The sequence below is a fragment of the Branchiostoma belcheri genome, unplaced genomic scaffold (assembly GCF_001625305.1).
Source record: "Branchiostoma belcheri isolate BF01 breed outbred unplaced genomic scaffold, Haploidv18h27 scaffold26, whole genome shotgun sequence".
Taxonomy (NCBI): domain Eukaryota; kingdom Metazoa; phylum Chordata; class Leptocardii; order Amphioxiformes; family Branchiostomatidae; genus Branchiostoma; species Branchiostoma belcheri.
The window spans coordinates 744,804-761,881 of NW_017803865.1; the positions used below are offsets into that span (position 1 = coordinate 744,804).

The 17,078-nt window shown below is 41.1% G+C and overlaps 2 protein-coding genes across 3 annotated transcripts; both read left to right on the forward strand.

The window, feature by feature from the left end:
- Positions 1 to 32: 32 nt before the first annotated feature.
- Positions 33 to 4,495, forward strand: LOC109471849 (cytochrome P450 2U1-like). 2 transcript variants are annotated; one of them, XM_019771240.1, is made up of 5 exons: positions 33 to 118; positions 454 to 652; positions 1,039 to 1,228; positions 1,570 to 2,535; positions 3,119 to 4,495. In XM_019771240.1, exons 2-5 carry the CDS (start codon positions 479 to 481, stop codon positions 3,301 to 3,303), a joined length of 1,515 nt encoding a protein of 504 aa, XP_019626799.1. In that variant the 5' UTR covers positions 33 to 118; positions 454 to 478; the 3' UTR covers positions 3,304 to 4,495. The 2 variants fall into 2 exon arrangements, with proteins under 2 accessions (XP_019626799.1, XP_019626800.1); XM_019771241.1 differs by having other exon boundaries at positions 52 to 652.
- A 1,641-nt stretch (positions 4,496 to 6,136) lies between these two features.
- LOC109471851 (WASH complex subunit strumpellin-like) lies at positions 6,137 to 17,039 on the forward strand. The gene is made up of 25 exons (XM_019771244.1): positions 6,137 to 6,243; positions 6,551 to 6,776; positions 7,076 to 7,182; positions 7,310 to 7,489; positions 7,698 to 7,823; positions 7,972 to 8,197; positions 8,383 to 8,495; positions 8,735 to 8,907; positions 9,235 to 9,359; positions 9,569 to 9,698; positions 9,865 to 9,977; positions 10,171 to 10,337; positions 10,514 to 10,589; positions 10,805 to 10,969; positions 11,438 to 11,605; positions 11,741 to 11,842; positions 11,959 to 12,138; positions 12,318 to 12,533; positions 13,260 to 13,434; positions 13,707 to 13,890; positions 14,854 to 14,983; positions 15,138 to 15,234; positions 15,489 to 15,648; positions 15,805 to 15,892; positions 16,138 to 17,039. Exons 1-25 carry the CDS (start codon positions 6,152 to 6,154, stop codon positions 16,198 to 16,200), a joined length of 3,582 nt encoding a protein of 1,193 aa, XP_019626803.1. The 5' UTR covers positions 6,137 to 6,151; the 3' UTR covers positions 16,201 to 17,039.
- The last annotated feature ends 39 nt before the right edge of the window (positions 17,040 to 17,078 follow it).

Sequence of the window (17,078 nt, forward strand, 5' to 3'; positions counted from 1 at the left end):
TGCACTTCCCCCTTTATACATGTGAGATGGTACCTTCCTTGGGGTAAGAGCAGTGACCCAGAATCTCCACACAGTTACACAGGGAGGCCCGCCAGGAACAGAGGCTCCTAGACTTGTGGTAAATGCCTTTCTTTCTTTCTTATAAATGTCTCATCTTCTTCCTTCTTATGGCAGAAAAGATACCTAGAAATGCTTCATAGTTACATTGTACATTTTAAGATGATGCCAAAACTTGTGCCATACTTCATCGTCTCAGTGTCAATAATGTATACATAATCAAGAAACAAATTGTTGAGCAACAGAATTCTGCCATTTTACATGTAGCACAGTAAAAACTGTAAAATGATAAGTAAAATCACTTAAAGACTTTCTTACATCATTGTGGTGATTGTAGAGAACAGCATATAAAATACCAAATCTAACTGACGATGCACAAATTGATAACTTTTTCAGCTTGGCAAATTTGCTTGAAAAGAAGATGTCCGTGCTCAACAACCTTGCTGCCAGGCTGTTTGCCTATTGTGATGTGCAGACAGCCCTTGTCCTTGTCTGTGTCCTTCTGCTGACCTTCTGGTTCCTCAGGCCTGTGAAGAACCTCCCCCCAGGGCCCTGGGGCTGGCCAGTCTTGGGACATATTCCAACACTTCGCAAGGTCAGTGCCTGGGAATAGTTAGCCTTTGGGTGACCCTGTCAACCTTTTTGCTTTGAGTAATGAATATTCCAGGATACGTTGTACAACAGACTGTACAAACAGCGGGGTCGACCTATCAGTATTCTTGGGGTTGGTGAAAGAGTACTGGGCCATGGGAAGGGCTGAAATTGGTCAAGGGCTCCTGAACAAAACTCATCATGAGGCTGGCTGACCTTGTTGGTCTAGGCTTTGTTAACATAATAGAAAAACAAGTAAAATCAAAATATTGTCCAACCCTCAAGGACTGACTGTAGCCTTTATGCAGGTTTTAATCTCTTCACCACACATATCGAAATTTATTCAACTCTTCACCACACATATCCAAAATTATTTCTGTTTCTTATCAGGACCCACACCTAGTGCTGACTGCCATGTGGAAAAAGTATGGAGATGTGTTTCACATCAGAATGGGACTAAAGGACGTCATTGTACTCTGTGGCTACAAAGCCATTTATGAAGCATTGGTGAAGAAAGGGGAAGACTTCTCAAGCCGACCATGCCTGTATGTGTTTGACCAGATGGGTGGAACTAAAAACGGTAAGTTTTTATTACACATCAATCTTTTGATTTGGCCAAGCACCGAAACAACCTTAAGTTACTGGACTGCCTTTGATGATGATAATTTGGAAGCATACAATGTACATTCAAGCAGTACAGATTATTCATGACCTATAGCACAAATTGGTAAACATTTAATCAAGACATGTGTACATTCTATCAATATGGAAAAAAGTCCAAGGGTGTAAGTGTAGATAAAAAGTTCTTATCTGAGTGCACAAACATAATGATCTGTTATGTCACAGCATTCAGTGTCAATGAAAAACAAAATGTAAGCTGTAAGTTAAACTTTCAATTGTCCATTTTCCCACAAACTATAGGACTTGGATTTCTTCCCTATGGCTCATTTTGGAAGCAGCAACGAAAGTTCACCCTCAAGAGCCTACGTGATTTTGGGTTTGGGAAACGCAGCTTGGAAGGCAAGATCTTAGAGGAGGCTGAAGGTCTGAAGGAAGAAATCCTACAAACAGCAAACTCACCCTTCAATGTCAGACCCCTCCTTCAAAATGCTGTCAGCAATGTCATCTGCTCCATCGTCTTTGGTGCACGGTTTGATTACGGGGATCCAAAATTTAAGTACTTGATGGAAAGAATCAATCAGAACTTTGGTGAACAGGAGCTGGCTGGAGCAACCAACTTCTTCCCCTGGTTAAGACATATCCCACCAATTAGGAAGGCTCTAGACAAGGTATTAAAGAACGCAGAGGATGTAATAGGTAATTTCAGAGAAGGCATGATAGAGCACAAGAACACATTTGATCCCTGTAACATCCGTGACTTCATCGACAGCTATCTGCTGGAGATGACTCGAGAGGATGGAGACGGGGACAGGGAGAGCTTCACTGAAGACCAGCTAAACTATGTGATTTCAGACCTGTTTGTTGCTGGATCCGAGACCACATCCACCACTCTGACCTGGGCACTGCTGTACATGGTGCTGTACCCAGAGGTACAGCAGAAAGTGCAGGAGGAGATTGACAGCGTGGTTGGACAAGACACAGTTCTGTCAGTCACACATCGTGGTCAGCTGCCCTACACAGAGGCTGTCATCACAGAGATCATGCGCATAAAGTCAGTTACACCAATGGGACTCCCTCGTGCCACTTCTAATAATGCCAACCTCTTTGGTTATGACATCCCAGAAGGCACCATGGTTTGGCCTGTGCTGTGGTCAGTGTTCTACGACCCTGTACACTACCCTGAGCCTGAGGTCTTTAAGCCACAGAGGTTTCTGGATGAAAATGGGCAGTTTGTCAAGAACCAAACATTCATTCCCTTCTCCACAGGTAAGACTGACTTCTCCATAGTACATACCTGTACGAATATTTCAAAAATAGACCTTGTGTCCCTCTTTACCTCTGACGTTACTTAAGGGTTGATAAACAGCACTTATCTTTTAAAACTGTTGACATCATCTGATGAGCTGTGAATACTAGTTTGTATCAGCAAGGCACTGACTTTCAGAACTTATAACAGCTATACAGATACATCACATTTAATAGTACAATTCTAACTTTCGGAAGCAACATATATAACACTTTTAAAATCAGAAGTTAGAACAGTTATATCTTCCTTATTACCTTCGCCAAGAAGGTTATGTTTTCAGTAGCGTTTGTCTGTGTGTGTGTGTGTGGGTGGGTGTGTTTGTGTGTGTGTGTGTGGTTTAGCAAGATAACTCGAGAAGCAGTGGATGGATTGGAATGAAACTTGGTAGGTAGGTAGGACTTCATTAGACCTAGAAATGATTAGATTTTGGGCCCCCTGGCGGCTTTGCTAGGTACTGCAGCTGAACTTCCGGTTTTGATATCTCTTGTTTATAGTGAGTTACCAATACCTTTGGTAATGTCTATTTTCTTTTTTGGCCTACAGGTCGTCGTATTTGCCTTGGGGAGAATTTGGCCAAGATGGAGCTGTTCCTGCTCTTCACCCACCTGCTGCGGCACTTCACTTTCAAACTGCCAGAGGGAGCAGCTAAACCGACCACTGTGGGGATTATGGGAATGATCACCCACAGCCCTGTCTCTTATGAGTTCTGTGCCATTCTGAGAGAATAGCTACCACTCCCCCAGCAACCAAGTGTATTTCATTGCTCAGCTAGTTTGTTGACCACTCCATGGCTACATCTAACATTAGGCCATGCCAATTCAATTTATTCTCTTATTTTTTTAAGGAAAAATAGGACGAGACAGGAAGTAAAACAAACAAGCCTAGGCATCATACAATAGCCCCAAATGCTGAAATAGAATAAATAGGAGATATAGTTAGGATTATGTAGCAAATAACAACTACATGTATCAAGACCTGGAGTACTAAACTTGTTGGGGAAAACTATTATACTGTGTATGCTTGGGTAAAAACATCATAGGTGATACTGTCAGTGTGTTTATTTGCTATTGGTCTTCCTGTTGATTGTCAATACATGTCATTGGCATCCAAACAGTATATCAAATTTAACTCAACTTCTTTGTAATGAAATTGTTCAGTACTGATTACAATGATGGTAGAAAATAACACAGACAGACATGTTACTGGATGTGTAAAATTTATTAATCTGTGAATTCTTATACATAATTTGAGTATTAAGCTCGTGTTTTAGTCCATTGCATACAAATGTAGATACATATTGTATATTTGAATAATGAGTGTTAATAACGTTAGGCCACAACAAGTAAATTTTATGGATGACATCCTCCGCAGAAATGGTGTGTGTAAAGCGGGCCTATGATGGCTGCAGGTGACCCCAAATGGAATATGCATTGTGTTCCAACGATCACCTGTGACCCCATATAGAATACTTGCTGAACAGTCGAACTGTCGAACTGCAGGTCCTCTTAGGAGGACGTTCCACGCTGAAAGCTTCTTTATTTCTGAGATCAAAATCACTATGGAACACTACTGTGTGATTATTTCCCACAGGGGTATAACCTTAAATTTTTCAAGTCTAAGTTCAACAAACACCTGTCGTTACTCTCTGTACAGTAACCCAAAACATTTGAGTGGCTCCCATGAGCCTTGTTTTGTGGTAAACATGCAGTACCGGTAAATAATTTTAAAAAGTCACCGTAGAACGTGTTATCAAATGTGTCTAAAAGGGTTTACAATGCTTAAGTAAGGCCACAGCAATTAATTTTTATGGATGACATCAGCGTGCAAATTAATTTTCATCTGATTTTGTCACAAAAAAAAAACAAGAAATTTTGTTGCCTTCTGACAATGGTCAACATGTTGAAGATGGGCAAAGATGTCTATTGCCATACCGGAAGGTGGATGGCAGATAACTATGAAGAGAGGAGACAAGAAAAGGCTCTGATTTAATGTTTTGTTTCTTACTTTGATGCAGTGATATGTGATCTGGCTGTGTATATGTGATGTTCCCACTGAATAAAAACCATTTGTACAATGATTGAGTCAAAATTAAAAAATGTTTTAAAACCTTGTTTTCTTCGGCCCGCCTTGTTTTTTTCGCCCGCTCGCATTCAATTTGGAGTCTAAGTCGACTCCGCGAAGTCGACTTGAAAAATTTCTGTTCACACACGGGGCCGCAAAGCGACTTGGCACTCCCGCTGTGCCACCCTCCCCCCAAGTCAACTCGGTGGCTCAGTCTTGCCTGACTACTACGCAAAGACGCTCAAGTCGACTTCGCCCATTTACACACGCGAAGCTAGCTGACTCAGCACCCCGCTAGCCGACTTAAGTCTGGTTTGGATACGACTCAAGTCGTCTTGATTTATAGAATGCGACTTGAGTTGTATTATTTCTCTTTACACAGGGAAATTTTCGCTCAAGTCCACTAGCTCAAGTCGTCTTGAGTCCTAGTTGACTTGAAAAAGTTATGTGTAAAGCAGGCCATATATATAGAGCGAATCTTCCTGAAGGGGGTCATCTGTAACATCCGTGTCCATAATATCACCAGGGTCCATAATATCGCCACCTTGAGAAATAGTGTGCTTTAAGATATTTTTACTGCAACATACTTTTGGTATGCACTCCTTCACACCTCAAATGTACATACCTAGGGTATGTTGCAGTAAAAATATCTTTAAGCACACTATTTCTCAAGGTGGCGATATTATGGACCCTGGTGATATTATGGACACAGATGTATGTTTTGTATGAAAGAAATTTACTACAGTGGGGGTGTTGTGAAATGTTTTCTTTCATTCGGCTCAAAATTCGCATATATTGACATATTATACAATTATATTGACAAGTTATATTTTCAGCTGCATCTGTCATTCTGTCTGAGTGTTGATCATTCTGTCGTTGGTCGACAAGATAACTCAAGAATGGCTGGATGGATTGGTTTTATACTTCGTGCGTTGGTAGGGTGCGTTAAAAACTGTAAATAATGAGATTTTCGCCCCCAAGTGGTTTCCCTTGGTACTGCGGCAGAACATCCGGTTTTGATCTAGCGTTTTGGACATGCTAGGGTTGGATGTAGCCCATGTGCTCGGAAAGAAAGAAGTCACGTGAGTTTAGAAAGAAATCTTCGCACCGAGAGCATGATCTGCATTACGCAATACCTCATTTGCATCTCTGAGTGCACGTGACTTAGCAGAAAACAACATGGCGGCGCCCGGTTATGAAAACATCGAAATCGGAACTTTTTTCATCGTATAACACACACAGCTGAGTTTCCCAGGCTTGTGTAGCAAAAAAAAGGTGAGTTTGCATTGTGTTAAATTACATGGCTAACGTTGAATGCTGAGTTATCGCTGAGTAACTTATTTTTTTTGCAGGAATTATTGCTTCCTGTGGATGGGGGGTGGGGCTAGCAAGATAAGATTTTACGCTCCTTCATGGAGTAGAGTAGAGTAGAGTAGAGTAGTCTTTACGGTCAGGTAGGACTGCATCTGTCCAGTTTAGACCGCTTCTCATTGCTTCTCTGTTCATGTGACCGTCATGACGGGTTTTAGTGGATGGTCTAGAGACCTGTGGTTGTACATGACCGAGTGTTTCTCCATGTACAAAATTATAGAGCATGCATGGGCTAGGTACCGGTCTATCCAAAAAGTAACTTGATTAGAATCTAGAAATGAGGCTTTAGATGCTACCACAAGATGTAAAATGTATCAAATATCTCTACCAATAAAACTATCGTAGGATGTAAATCGAATGAAAATTGTGAGAGATTTAGATAACGTTATAAAGAAACCAGTGGCATTGTGGCGATCAAGAACAAATTAAGGAATTCTTGGAATGGACAGGCGGTTTCTTAGATTAAAATATTCTTGGCAAAGGCAATAGAAATCGATGATGGGAAGATGAGGACCTTCATAAGACATCTGCATCACATTGCAGTGCCATGGACTTCCTGGCAGAAGATAACCTGTGTGGGAGGACCCTGCTCCGGCTGGTGTCCCGAGGTAACGCCATCATCGCAGAGCTGCTGCGTCTGTCGGAGTTCATCCCTCCGGTGTTCCGCCTGGACAACAAACGGGACCAGGAGGTCTATGGTGACATCATCACAGACTTCTCCTACTTCCGTCAGCAAGACTACTTCGACCACAACATTGAGAAACGACCAGTAAGCTGAGCACATCTAGCCTAGGTCTTATAATTCATCTCATAAAGTGGTTGTAAACTATATTGCAGTCCAGTGTGAATTAGACATAAATGTACTCAAGTTTGTCTAATCTGAAAATTACTTGTGCTCAATATTGGTAGACTAAATGGATTGGTAGATTTGAATGCTTTAAACTTTAAGTTTAAACACCAAATACTCAAATGATTACCATGCTCTTGTTGCCACCAAATCAAGAATTTATTGCAACTCAAAATTGATAATCTCTTTTGAATGTAATATTTTAATTCCTACTGTGACAGGACTTACAGGACCTTGATGAACAGTTCAGGGAGCACAATATTGACATACTGACCAGGTTCTATTTGGCATTTGAGAGCATCCACAAGTATGTCACAGATCTAAACAGGTGAGATTGATGCATTTCCTGTCTTACTGAATTTTATACTGTTTTCAAGAACACAGTGGCCATCTTACCTTCTCCCAGTCTAGACTAGAGCTGCATATGCATCCTTCATGTGTTCTTCCTTGCATAGATACCTGGAGGATCTCCAGGAGGGAGTGTACATCCAGCAGACTATGGAGTCTGTTCTGTTGAACGAGGATGGGAAACAGCTGATGTGTGAGTCCCTGTTCCTGTACGGCACCATGCTGCTGGTGGTGGACATGAAGTTTGAAGGAGTCATCAGGGAGAGGATGCTCGTCTCCTACCACAGGTAGGCTTGTCGTCTTCCACAAAAATATCTAAGATTTAATTGTATCCTTGTAGTCCTGGTAGTGTGTGTTACATTTTTGTATATCTTGAAAGTTGAAACATTAAAGATTAGCAAAGACAGGCTGAGAGACACTGCAGATTCTATCCTCATACTCTATAACTTGTGAAAGCTAGCCCGTAACAGCATTACCATTATATGTCTCCTGCAGGTACAGTTCTGCCCGTGCTGTGACTGACTCCAACATTGATGATGTCTGTAAACTGCTCAGGAGCACAGGCTTCTCCCCTGTCCCTGGGGCCAAGAAACCAGCCAACTATCCAGAATCATTCTTCAAGTAAGTCTTTTTTTACATAAATTTTCCAAACTACAATATTAGAGATTCAAAGTGTAGGTGTCTATTCCCTGTTATCTAACTCAAAAGCATCTTTACTATAAATCTGTTGGGAAAAGTACCTGTAGCTGGTTTGTGCATCTGTTTCCAGACGAGTGCCCATCAGACCAGTCTTCATCAGTATGGTGATTGGTCGGCTGAGGTCAGACGACATCTACAACCAGATTTCGGCTTACCCGCTCCCCGAGCACCGCAGCACGGCGCTGGCCACGCAGGCGTCCATGCTGTACGTCATCCTGTACTTCGCACCGGAGATCCTCCACAACCAGCAGGCCAAGATGAGGGAAATTGTGGACAAACACTTCCCTGATAATTGGGTGAGAAAGCAGACAATCAGAGTAAAGGCCCTCCACACAACATTCCCATGTTTGACATACTTTTTGAAAAAAAAAAGACTTTCATTATGTATAACTTGTATGAGAAGTTGCATTGTATGCGTCTGGATCATGATGTAGATTTCTTGTATACATGTAGGGTTTTATGTTCATGTTGTTTCCCCCAGGTGGTGAGTGTGTACATGGGCATCATTGTGAACCTAGTAGAGGCCTGGGATGGCTACAAGGCAGCCAAGACTGCTCTGAACAACACCATAGAGCAGGCTAACATCAGGGAACAGGCAAGGGCATTTCTGCAGTATTGCATTTGTACACATGTTGCTTTGTCCTGTAATGGATATTTGTTCATGTGACATGGTAGCTTCCTGTATCTTTGTGGTGAAAGGCTGTCTTATACTTTGTGTAGAGATTGCCTTAACTAGACTCTGCCATATCTAACATATATCTAACATATACATATATATATATGTATGTATGTATGAATGTGTGTATGTCTTTGATATACGTTTCGTGCGTGCGTGCGTGCGTGCGTGCGTGCGTCTTTGATAAGCTGAACCCTCTAGTGAAGCAACAGCTGAAGGAAGGTGTGCTGACAGAAGAGTTTGTACTGGACTCCATCCCCAAACTTATGAACATCATCCGGGAGTGTAATGTTACCATCCACTGGATGTTACTGCACACTGTGGAGTCAGGTAGGGACATTGCCTTGCAATGCTGTACTCAGTATGATCGTGAAGAGTATCCATCCAGTCTTTAGCTTGCTATTTTGGCCAGTATACATAACATCTGGCTTCATATTTGGTGCTTCATGAAAATCACTAGGTGTGTTAAGATTGGAAATTAAACTTTGTAAAACAATTTTTGAGTTTGTTGTAACAAGCAGCTGTCCATAATTAACTACAGTAGACGATCAGTTTTTGATATATACATGGTGCCAACATACAGTATCTGGACATAAGAAATATTTCATGATAAAAATTCAAACCTCAAATTTAATGTCATACATTTTTTCCCTGCAGGTGCTGACCTGAACAAGCGTTGCCGGCAGCTGAGAGAGCAGGTGATAGCTGACAGCAAGTACAACCCTGGAGTCCTGTTTGAGTTACTACTCAACACAGCACAGCTGGAACTCAAACTCAAGGAGGTACAGAGGAAGAGATGATCTACAGAAGGAGCTGATCTAGTTTATCTAGCATCTACAAGAAGTTGACATGACAATTTTATTTTGTACACTCTTTATAACTGCTTGTATAGTATGTCTGCATGCTTGTGATATTATGTGAGTTTTCTCTTAATTACTTTGTAGTACATGTACTAGTATCAACTGTAGGTTTTGCCATGTTTTCCTTTTAGATGTTCAAACAGATGCTTCAGGATAAACAGAACAAGTGGGAACAGTGCAAGAAGGAGGGTTCAGAGAGGGTAGCCGAGCTGGGGGAGGTGTTCTCAGGGACCAAGCCTCTCACAAGGGTGGAGAAAAATGGCAAGTCAACCTGTCTAAAGTGCTTATGGTTATACATTCTGTAGATAATTGTAAAATCTATTGAGTTCAATCAACAAAGAATTCACACATAATTATGACAACGAAGTCGTATGAAGTTTAACATGTACATCTGATGCCAGCATTGCTTGTCCTTTGTTTATTACAGAGAACCTACAGGCCTACTTCAATGAGACGGCCAAGCAGATCACCTCTTTGAGCTATGAGGACTCCACTTCTGCTGGGAGGAAGATTGTGCAACTCATTCAAGCTCTGGAAGAGGTACCTGTAATCCTCATGCTACATTCCTCTGTTCATTACAGAACTTTTGCATCCTTCTCTATAACAGTTACACTAGTAAATTATGCTAACATACATGTAGTTGGATTTAGTAAACTGTTGCTTGTGCAAATGTGCAAACTCTACATCACATTGCCAAGGCGTTTGTTATTTAAGACGTGTGTGTCCCTTCCAGGTGCAAGAGTTCCACCAGCTGGAGGCTAACCTGCAGGTGCGACAGTTCCTTGCGGATACCCGGAAGTTTCTGCACCAGATGATCCGCACTATTAACATCAAGGAGGAGGTGCTCATCACCATGTCTATAGTGGGAGACCTCTCCTACGCATGGAACATCATTGACAAGTAAGAACCAGAATTAGCAGTTTCTGTACCCACAGTAAATTCAATCCCCACCCAAAAGAACAACAGGAACTTGATAATTCACTTTAAAATTTGTCCTCATAAGATTTCTGTAGCCTCGTACACCATCCATTTTGAGATGATTTTTGAAAAAACAATCTTTTCTATTTTTTTCCAAGTTATACAGGATATATGCAGCAAGGTATCAAGAGGGACCCATCTCTGGTCACCAAACTCAGGGCCACCTTCCTCAAGGTAACAAATTTAACAGTGGATAAATGGATTTTAGTGTAAGTACAGTACTGCGTGTAACATCTATACAAGTAGTTATAGGTAGACTCCCATGTTTCTCCCATCCCATTTGATACAGCATGTATTAGGCAGTAGGTTGTTCCAGTCGCAATGTCCCTAGCCAAAAGCTGTTTTTTCCTGATGGTGTTCCTGTACTTCTTGTATGTCCATGTTCCCAGCTTGCCTCAGCCATGGACCTGCCCCTGCTGCGTATTAACCAGGCCAACAGTCCCGACCTGATCAGTGTGTCCCAGTACTACTCAGGCGAGCTGGTCACCTACGTCAGGAAGGTGCTGCAAATCATCCCAGAAACCATGTTTGGACTTCTGGGGGTCATCATTAAGGTATGTAAATATACAGTAGAGTTGTGTATTGGTACTATTCATTCATTTCTGTATCTGTATCGATGATGTATCTGTATCAATATAGCCGGTATAACCGCCCTTCAGCGTAACACACCAGCTGCCAGCTTTGCAGGCACATGCTGTGGTGGCAGCTAGCTTTATTACACCAAATGACCTGTAACACCCAATCAATTTACACTGTACATTGAACATGTTGCCTCTCTTAATGAAGTTTTGTCATCTTCTTTCTTTCTGGGATGAAACAATATTAAGAACAATTTCTTCAAATGTCACTAGTTAACAAATTTAACATGCTTCAATACTTGGCATTCAACAAAAGAAGTATGACAACTGTTGTTCTCCATCCATGTTGTTGCATATTGGTAAGAAATGTTATCTTCCATAGTTGTAGCTGGTGTTGCTTTGTGGTATATGTAAAGACATGTTCTTTCCTTACCTGCCCACCAGATGCAGACCAGTCAGATTAAGGAGGTGCCCACCCGTCTCGAGAAGGACAAGCTGAAGGAGTTTGCCCAGCTGGAGGAGAGAGCCAAGGTGGCCAAACTCACACATGACATCTCCGTCTTCACCGAGGGCATCCTCATGATGAAAACTACTCTGGTTGGGATCATCAAGGTGAACATGGTTACCTTTAGTTAGATAGTAAGATGTCGTCACGGTTGTATTTTTGTTATACACTGCTGTTAATTATACAAATGTAGTCCAGGACATGATATATGTCTCTCTATAATGATTCTAATCCTGTTACAGGTTGACCCCAAGCAGCTGCTGGAGGATGGCATCAGGAAAGAGCTGGTGAAGCGAGTGGCCTACGCACTGCACCAGGGGCTCATCTTTAACCCAAAGTCAAAGGTAGAGTAAACTTATTGAAATAGATTGTGAGCAAGATCCGATGTTATATCAGCCAGTTGAAATCTGAGATTCAGTGTCATGCAAAAATCAGTTTTCACAAATGAATGTATTTCTAGGTGAGTGAGCTCATTCCGAGGTTAAACGCCATGGGAGCAGTGATGGACGGATTCCGGCGGTCGTTTGAGTACATCCAGGACTACGTCAGCATCTCAGGGCTGAAGATCTGGCAGGAGGAAGTCTCCAGGATCATCAACTACAATGTGGAACAGGAGTGCAACAGTTTCCTCAGGATCAAGGTCAATCAATACTCTGTTTTGAGAAGTCTTTTTTTGGTTTCTTACAAAGAATCATTTTCTAACATAAAAGTTTTCATTTCAATTAGAAAAATACCCTGCTACAGTAATACAGTAGGATATTATCTGTTTCTCTGTGTCATTCCTTCAAATTAAACATGTCAGATGTTTCCATTTTTTAGGTGTCAGATTTCCAAAGTCTGTACCAGTCAAAAGACATTCCAATCCCCAAATTTGCACCTGTGGATGCATCGGTCAACTTTATTGGTCGTCTAGCCCGTGAGATCCTCCGCATCACTGACCCAAAACTGACCACGTACATCGACCAGATGACAGCCTGGTACGACAACAAGAGCAAGCAGGAGATCATGACAAATAGACTCTTTACAAAAGTACAGGTAAGACCATTTACACCATAGGCCATGTTAATTTGATTATATGGATGACATCCTCCGGGAGCCCCAAAACTGATGCGCCCGTGCGAATAAAAAAAAAGTTTTGCAAAAAAAAAGTTCTTTTCATTATGAAATCTACGTGGTCATGAAGGTTGAGCAAATGGCACAGAATATAGTTTGGCGAATAATCTAGTCTTCAAGTTCATTTCTTTACAATTTCGTCTTTTTTCGTTTGATTTTGGCATTCTACGACATTGGTATAGTTTTTATTAATTTTTTTTGTAACTTATGGTATATTTTTGCTCATTTTGCAACTGTTTTGTACAATTTACAGTATGGTTGAAAACTTTTTTTTTTGGAAACGGCCGAAAATTCATGCGCGCGCGGATGTCATCCATATAATCAAATCAACATGGAAATATTTAGTACTGTGCCTCTTTCCCTCTCCTGACTGTTGTCTATGGAATAGCACAGCTTTTGACAGATCTATGTAACCAGTAGAAAAGAAAGTGACTTCTTTAATCGTCTTGTGCAAGATGATATTCCATGTGATAATCTGTTTTGATTGCATACATATATGTACCGTATTTTATATTTGAACTGAACAGATCACATCCCAAATGATACAAATGGTGTGATTTCTCTTTACCTGTAAATCTTGCCCATTGGTTGTATTCGATTCTGGACTGGAACCTGGTAATAACAAAGCTGATGTTGTCCATCTTACAGAAGAGCCTGGGTACATTTGGGCTGACGGGTCTGGACCGTCTGCTGTGCTTCATGATCGTGCGTGAGCTGCAGAACTTCCTGGCCGTGCTGCAGCGGGGCGTGCTGCGGGACAAGACGTGGCTGGAGATGTTCGCCAGTCTCATGAAGAGTCTCAACCCTGTCAGGGGCATTGTGGGTAAGGCATTGTCTGTCTGTCTTAGGGCACTCACACTGCTGAACTGATCATCAACTTTTTCTGAAACATAAACATGGAACAAATGGCACTTGACCGCAAGCTCAAAGAAACTCTAAAAATCTGACTTTAGGTTCAGGAAGATTTTTTTTTTTCAAAGTGATGAGTTTGATTCAATGTACCTTTACATACTTTAGACTTGTTTTTATTTGCCACTGCTCCATTTACCCTGTCCATTACAAGTTGCCCACTGACAAATGTTCCATATCTCTTAGCCAATGCCACCAAGGTATACCCTCAGGCCTGTACCAAAGCCAGTAAGATGTGGCAGCTGTTCTTAGAGGTCATCCTGAAGGTCGGACAGATCCAGCTGCTGAGGAGACAGATTGCCTACGAGCTCAACTTCTCCTGCAAGTTTGACTCCAAGTTCCTGGCCTGTGCACTGCAGACATTCAATGAGTGAGTTAAGGTCTCGGACCGGAGTTTCCCTCCGTATTTCGAGCAATTTGACACCCTCAGCCCGACGGGCTGTCATTTCTGTAGTAAACGCGGTTCAGAATTTTTCACTCTTTTGGTGGAAAGGGGTGCCGTGCCGCTTAACAATACACTTGATTGATATTTTCTGCGCCCAATTTATTTAGGGGTAAATAAGGCACATCAAAGTACATTTTTAAAAAAGGGGTCATTTTTTTCGTCATTTTTAACCATGGCTGCATGGAAAAAACGAATTTTCCCAGGGTAACGGCTTATTACTCGAAGAAGCTCAGAACCTATTGTTTCCAAAATTTGAATTTAATTAAAATCGATGCGATAAGTTTATCGCTATCTTCGATGGCCCGAACACACCCAGAACGCATATAGAACGTACCATCCCGGCGGTCAGGCGAAAAGGCCACATAACCATCCGCGCGGACGAATACCAGGAAGTCTTCGCTGGACCACCAACATTACGCCACATATAAAGGCTACAACTAACAGGCTTTTCAGAAAATACAAAGATATGTACACAGATATTACGATTTCAGGGATATCGCGGCCAAAACATACCATACAAAGTCACGTTTCCGGCGATTTACTGCGCACTTACTTAGACTCTGGTCAGAATTAAACTCCGACCCGGAACCTTAAGCTTGGAGTCATGTTTCATCTAAACCTGACTTGGCTGAGGTGCAGATGACTGAAACATATGAAAATTAAAAAAATAAAATCTGGTGAAGGCCAGGCTGCTATGTTGTAATTGGCTGGATTTCATCCATACAAAAGTCCGTAAGCTAATTTTCAAGATTATGACAATCAAAGAATTGATTGTGACAAAGGATGTTAAAGTTTGACCAGAGACTTTAACCTATGTTAAACTTTGGATCATAATTTTAATTTTGAAGTGAAAGGACTTATAGGTCAAATATTGTGAACCCCTCTCAGGTCTCTACTGTCCAATATAGAGGCCCACTACCAGGACCCATCCCTACCCTACCCTAAGGAGGACAACCCACTCATGTTTGAGTTGACATCCTACCTAGAATGTGCAGGCATCAACAACCCACTCAACAAGGTAAAACTGCACCATCACAATATCTGCTCATATACATATTCTATGTATCTGACACCTACCTACTGCAAACAAAAAAAAAAAAACCATTGTACATGTACAGGTTACATGTATTCTTAGAACTTGAACTTAGCTGTCATATTTTTTTTTCTGACAGATCTATGTGACTACCCAGCGGTTGCCGTACCTGTCGCTGCTGAACTTCCTCTTTGTAATCTCACAGTTACCAAGGCTTCAGTATGTCAAGGCTGTTGGTAAGACATTTGTAGTATATTGTCACAGTCGTACCAAAGCAAAAAGAATGGCATCTTTGTAGGGAAAATGACATTATTATGAAGTGAGACAGGCTACTTTGTTGGCCCTTTGTCCTGCAGTGTTCTGCCGTTTCAGATTATATTGATGAATATACAGGATATGCCTATTAATAATTGTTTGATGAGATTGTATAACCAACAGAAAATTACTGTATCCACCTGTGAAACTTCTTGTTCCCCATTTGTTTCCACAGGTGATCTTGTGTGTAAGAAGCCGACAGATGGCCTGGATGGAGTGCCGTTTGTAGTCGGCACCATCACCCTCCTGAAGCAGTTTCACAAGGAGAACACCGACCACTTCCTGGCCCTGCTGGGACAGTACGTCAGGTCTATGGTAGACAGCACCGCCAGCAAGTAGGTTTGACTTGGTTTATCCTAGGTTTTGGCAACACCTCAGGGGCGATGCCCTTTCTGCATAATAGTTGATCGAACTGTGATCAGTATTCAATGTCTATTCAGAAACATGACACAAAGAAGAGAAGACATTTCCACTTTTTTATAATTTTGCAGCTCCAAGTCAACTGGCCTCTCAGAAGAAGTGGTGAATGTTTTAGCCTACCTGGAGATGTACATGTACTACAGCGAGCTACCAAGAAAGGTATGATATCAGGGGCCTACAGTTAGAAAGACGAATTCTGTATGAAAGTTTTGGAAAAAATTCATATGCATGGTGTGTACATGTTCTATACATATACTGTACATGCTTGGTAAATGTTATTTTGTACATGTATTTGGAGGTCATGTTTGCAAGCTGGTTCTTTTAATGTATACTTTCAATGGATTTCTGTACAGGAACATGTCTCATTGCTCCTACTACATGTTTTCTTTCTCTCTCCTCTCCAGGCCGTGGAAGCTCACATTCCCAGCTATCTGTTTGATGAGTTTAGAAGCAATGTTCAAACATAGAAGCTGCCCTGCAGAGAGAAGAGGTAAAGGGTTCACTTTTCAAAATGAAAAGTCCACGTGTCTAATCATTGCAGGTACAGTGTGCCTTTGATTACTTTTCATGAATACATGTTACAGATTAACTGTGATAGAAATTTCCCACTGAAAAGGACCAGCACTGTCAGCTGACTTAGAATGGTAAATAGGATATCAAGCGCCTTAACTGCATTCTATTGAAGACTTAAATGGTGTAACATTAGGTTTTCCAAAATATGTCTACAGGATATTCTAATGATGATGATTTGATAGCTACTTAATGTATAAAATTGTCTTCTATATGTGAATAATAATAATATTAATTAATAAGATATAGTTATGATTGTAATGAGTAGTTGAGAATTTGCCTATTGGCTGTGTATAATGTACCTCAACAAGGGAAATTTGAACTGTTTTGTAAGAAAGTAGTCCAGAGATGGAATCAACTTTCTTTCATATGTGATTAAGAATCATGTAGATTTATGCAAGTATGAGGGACATTTTATTAGCAAAGGAAACCACCTTAATTTGCAAGTTTGAATTTTCAGTTAAGAATAAAGTCAAGATACAGAGAACCACAAGGCACAAGGCATTGTGGTGCCAAGTACATGTACGATGTAAATCAATATTATAGTAATAAATGCCAAATAGAAATGTCACCATAAGATACTAAATGTGAGAATGTCAGGTGAAATTCTAGCCTACAACTTAAACGCTAAGTTAAACAAATAATGCTACAATATGATGTCCATGCAGCTATACAATTCCATCAAAATGTGCCATGAACATTGCTGATGACTTCACTGATTTGAATAAATGTAAAACCAATCTTGTTGTCACTGTCATTTTCCTTAACACAAAGT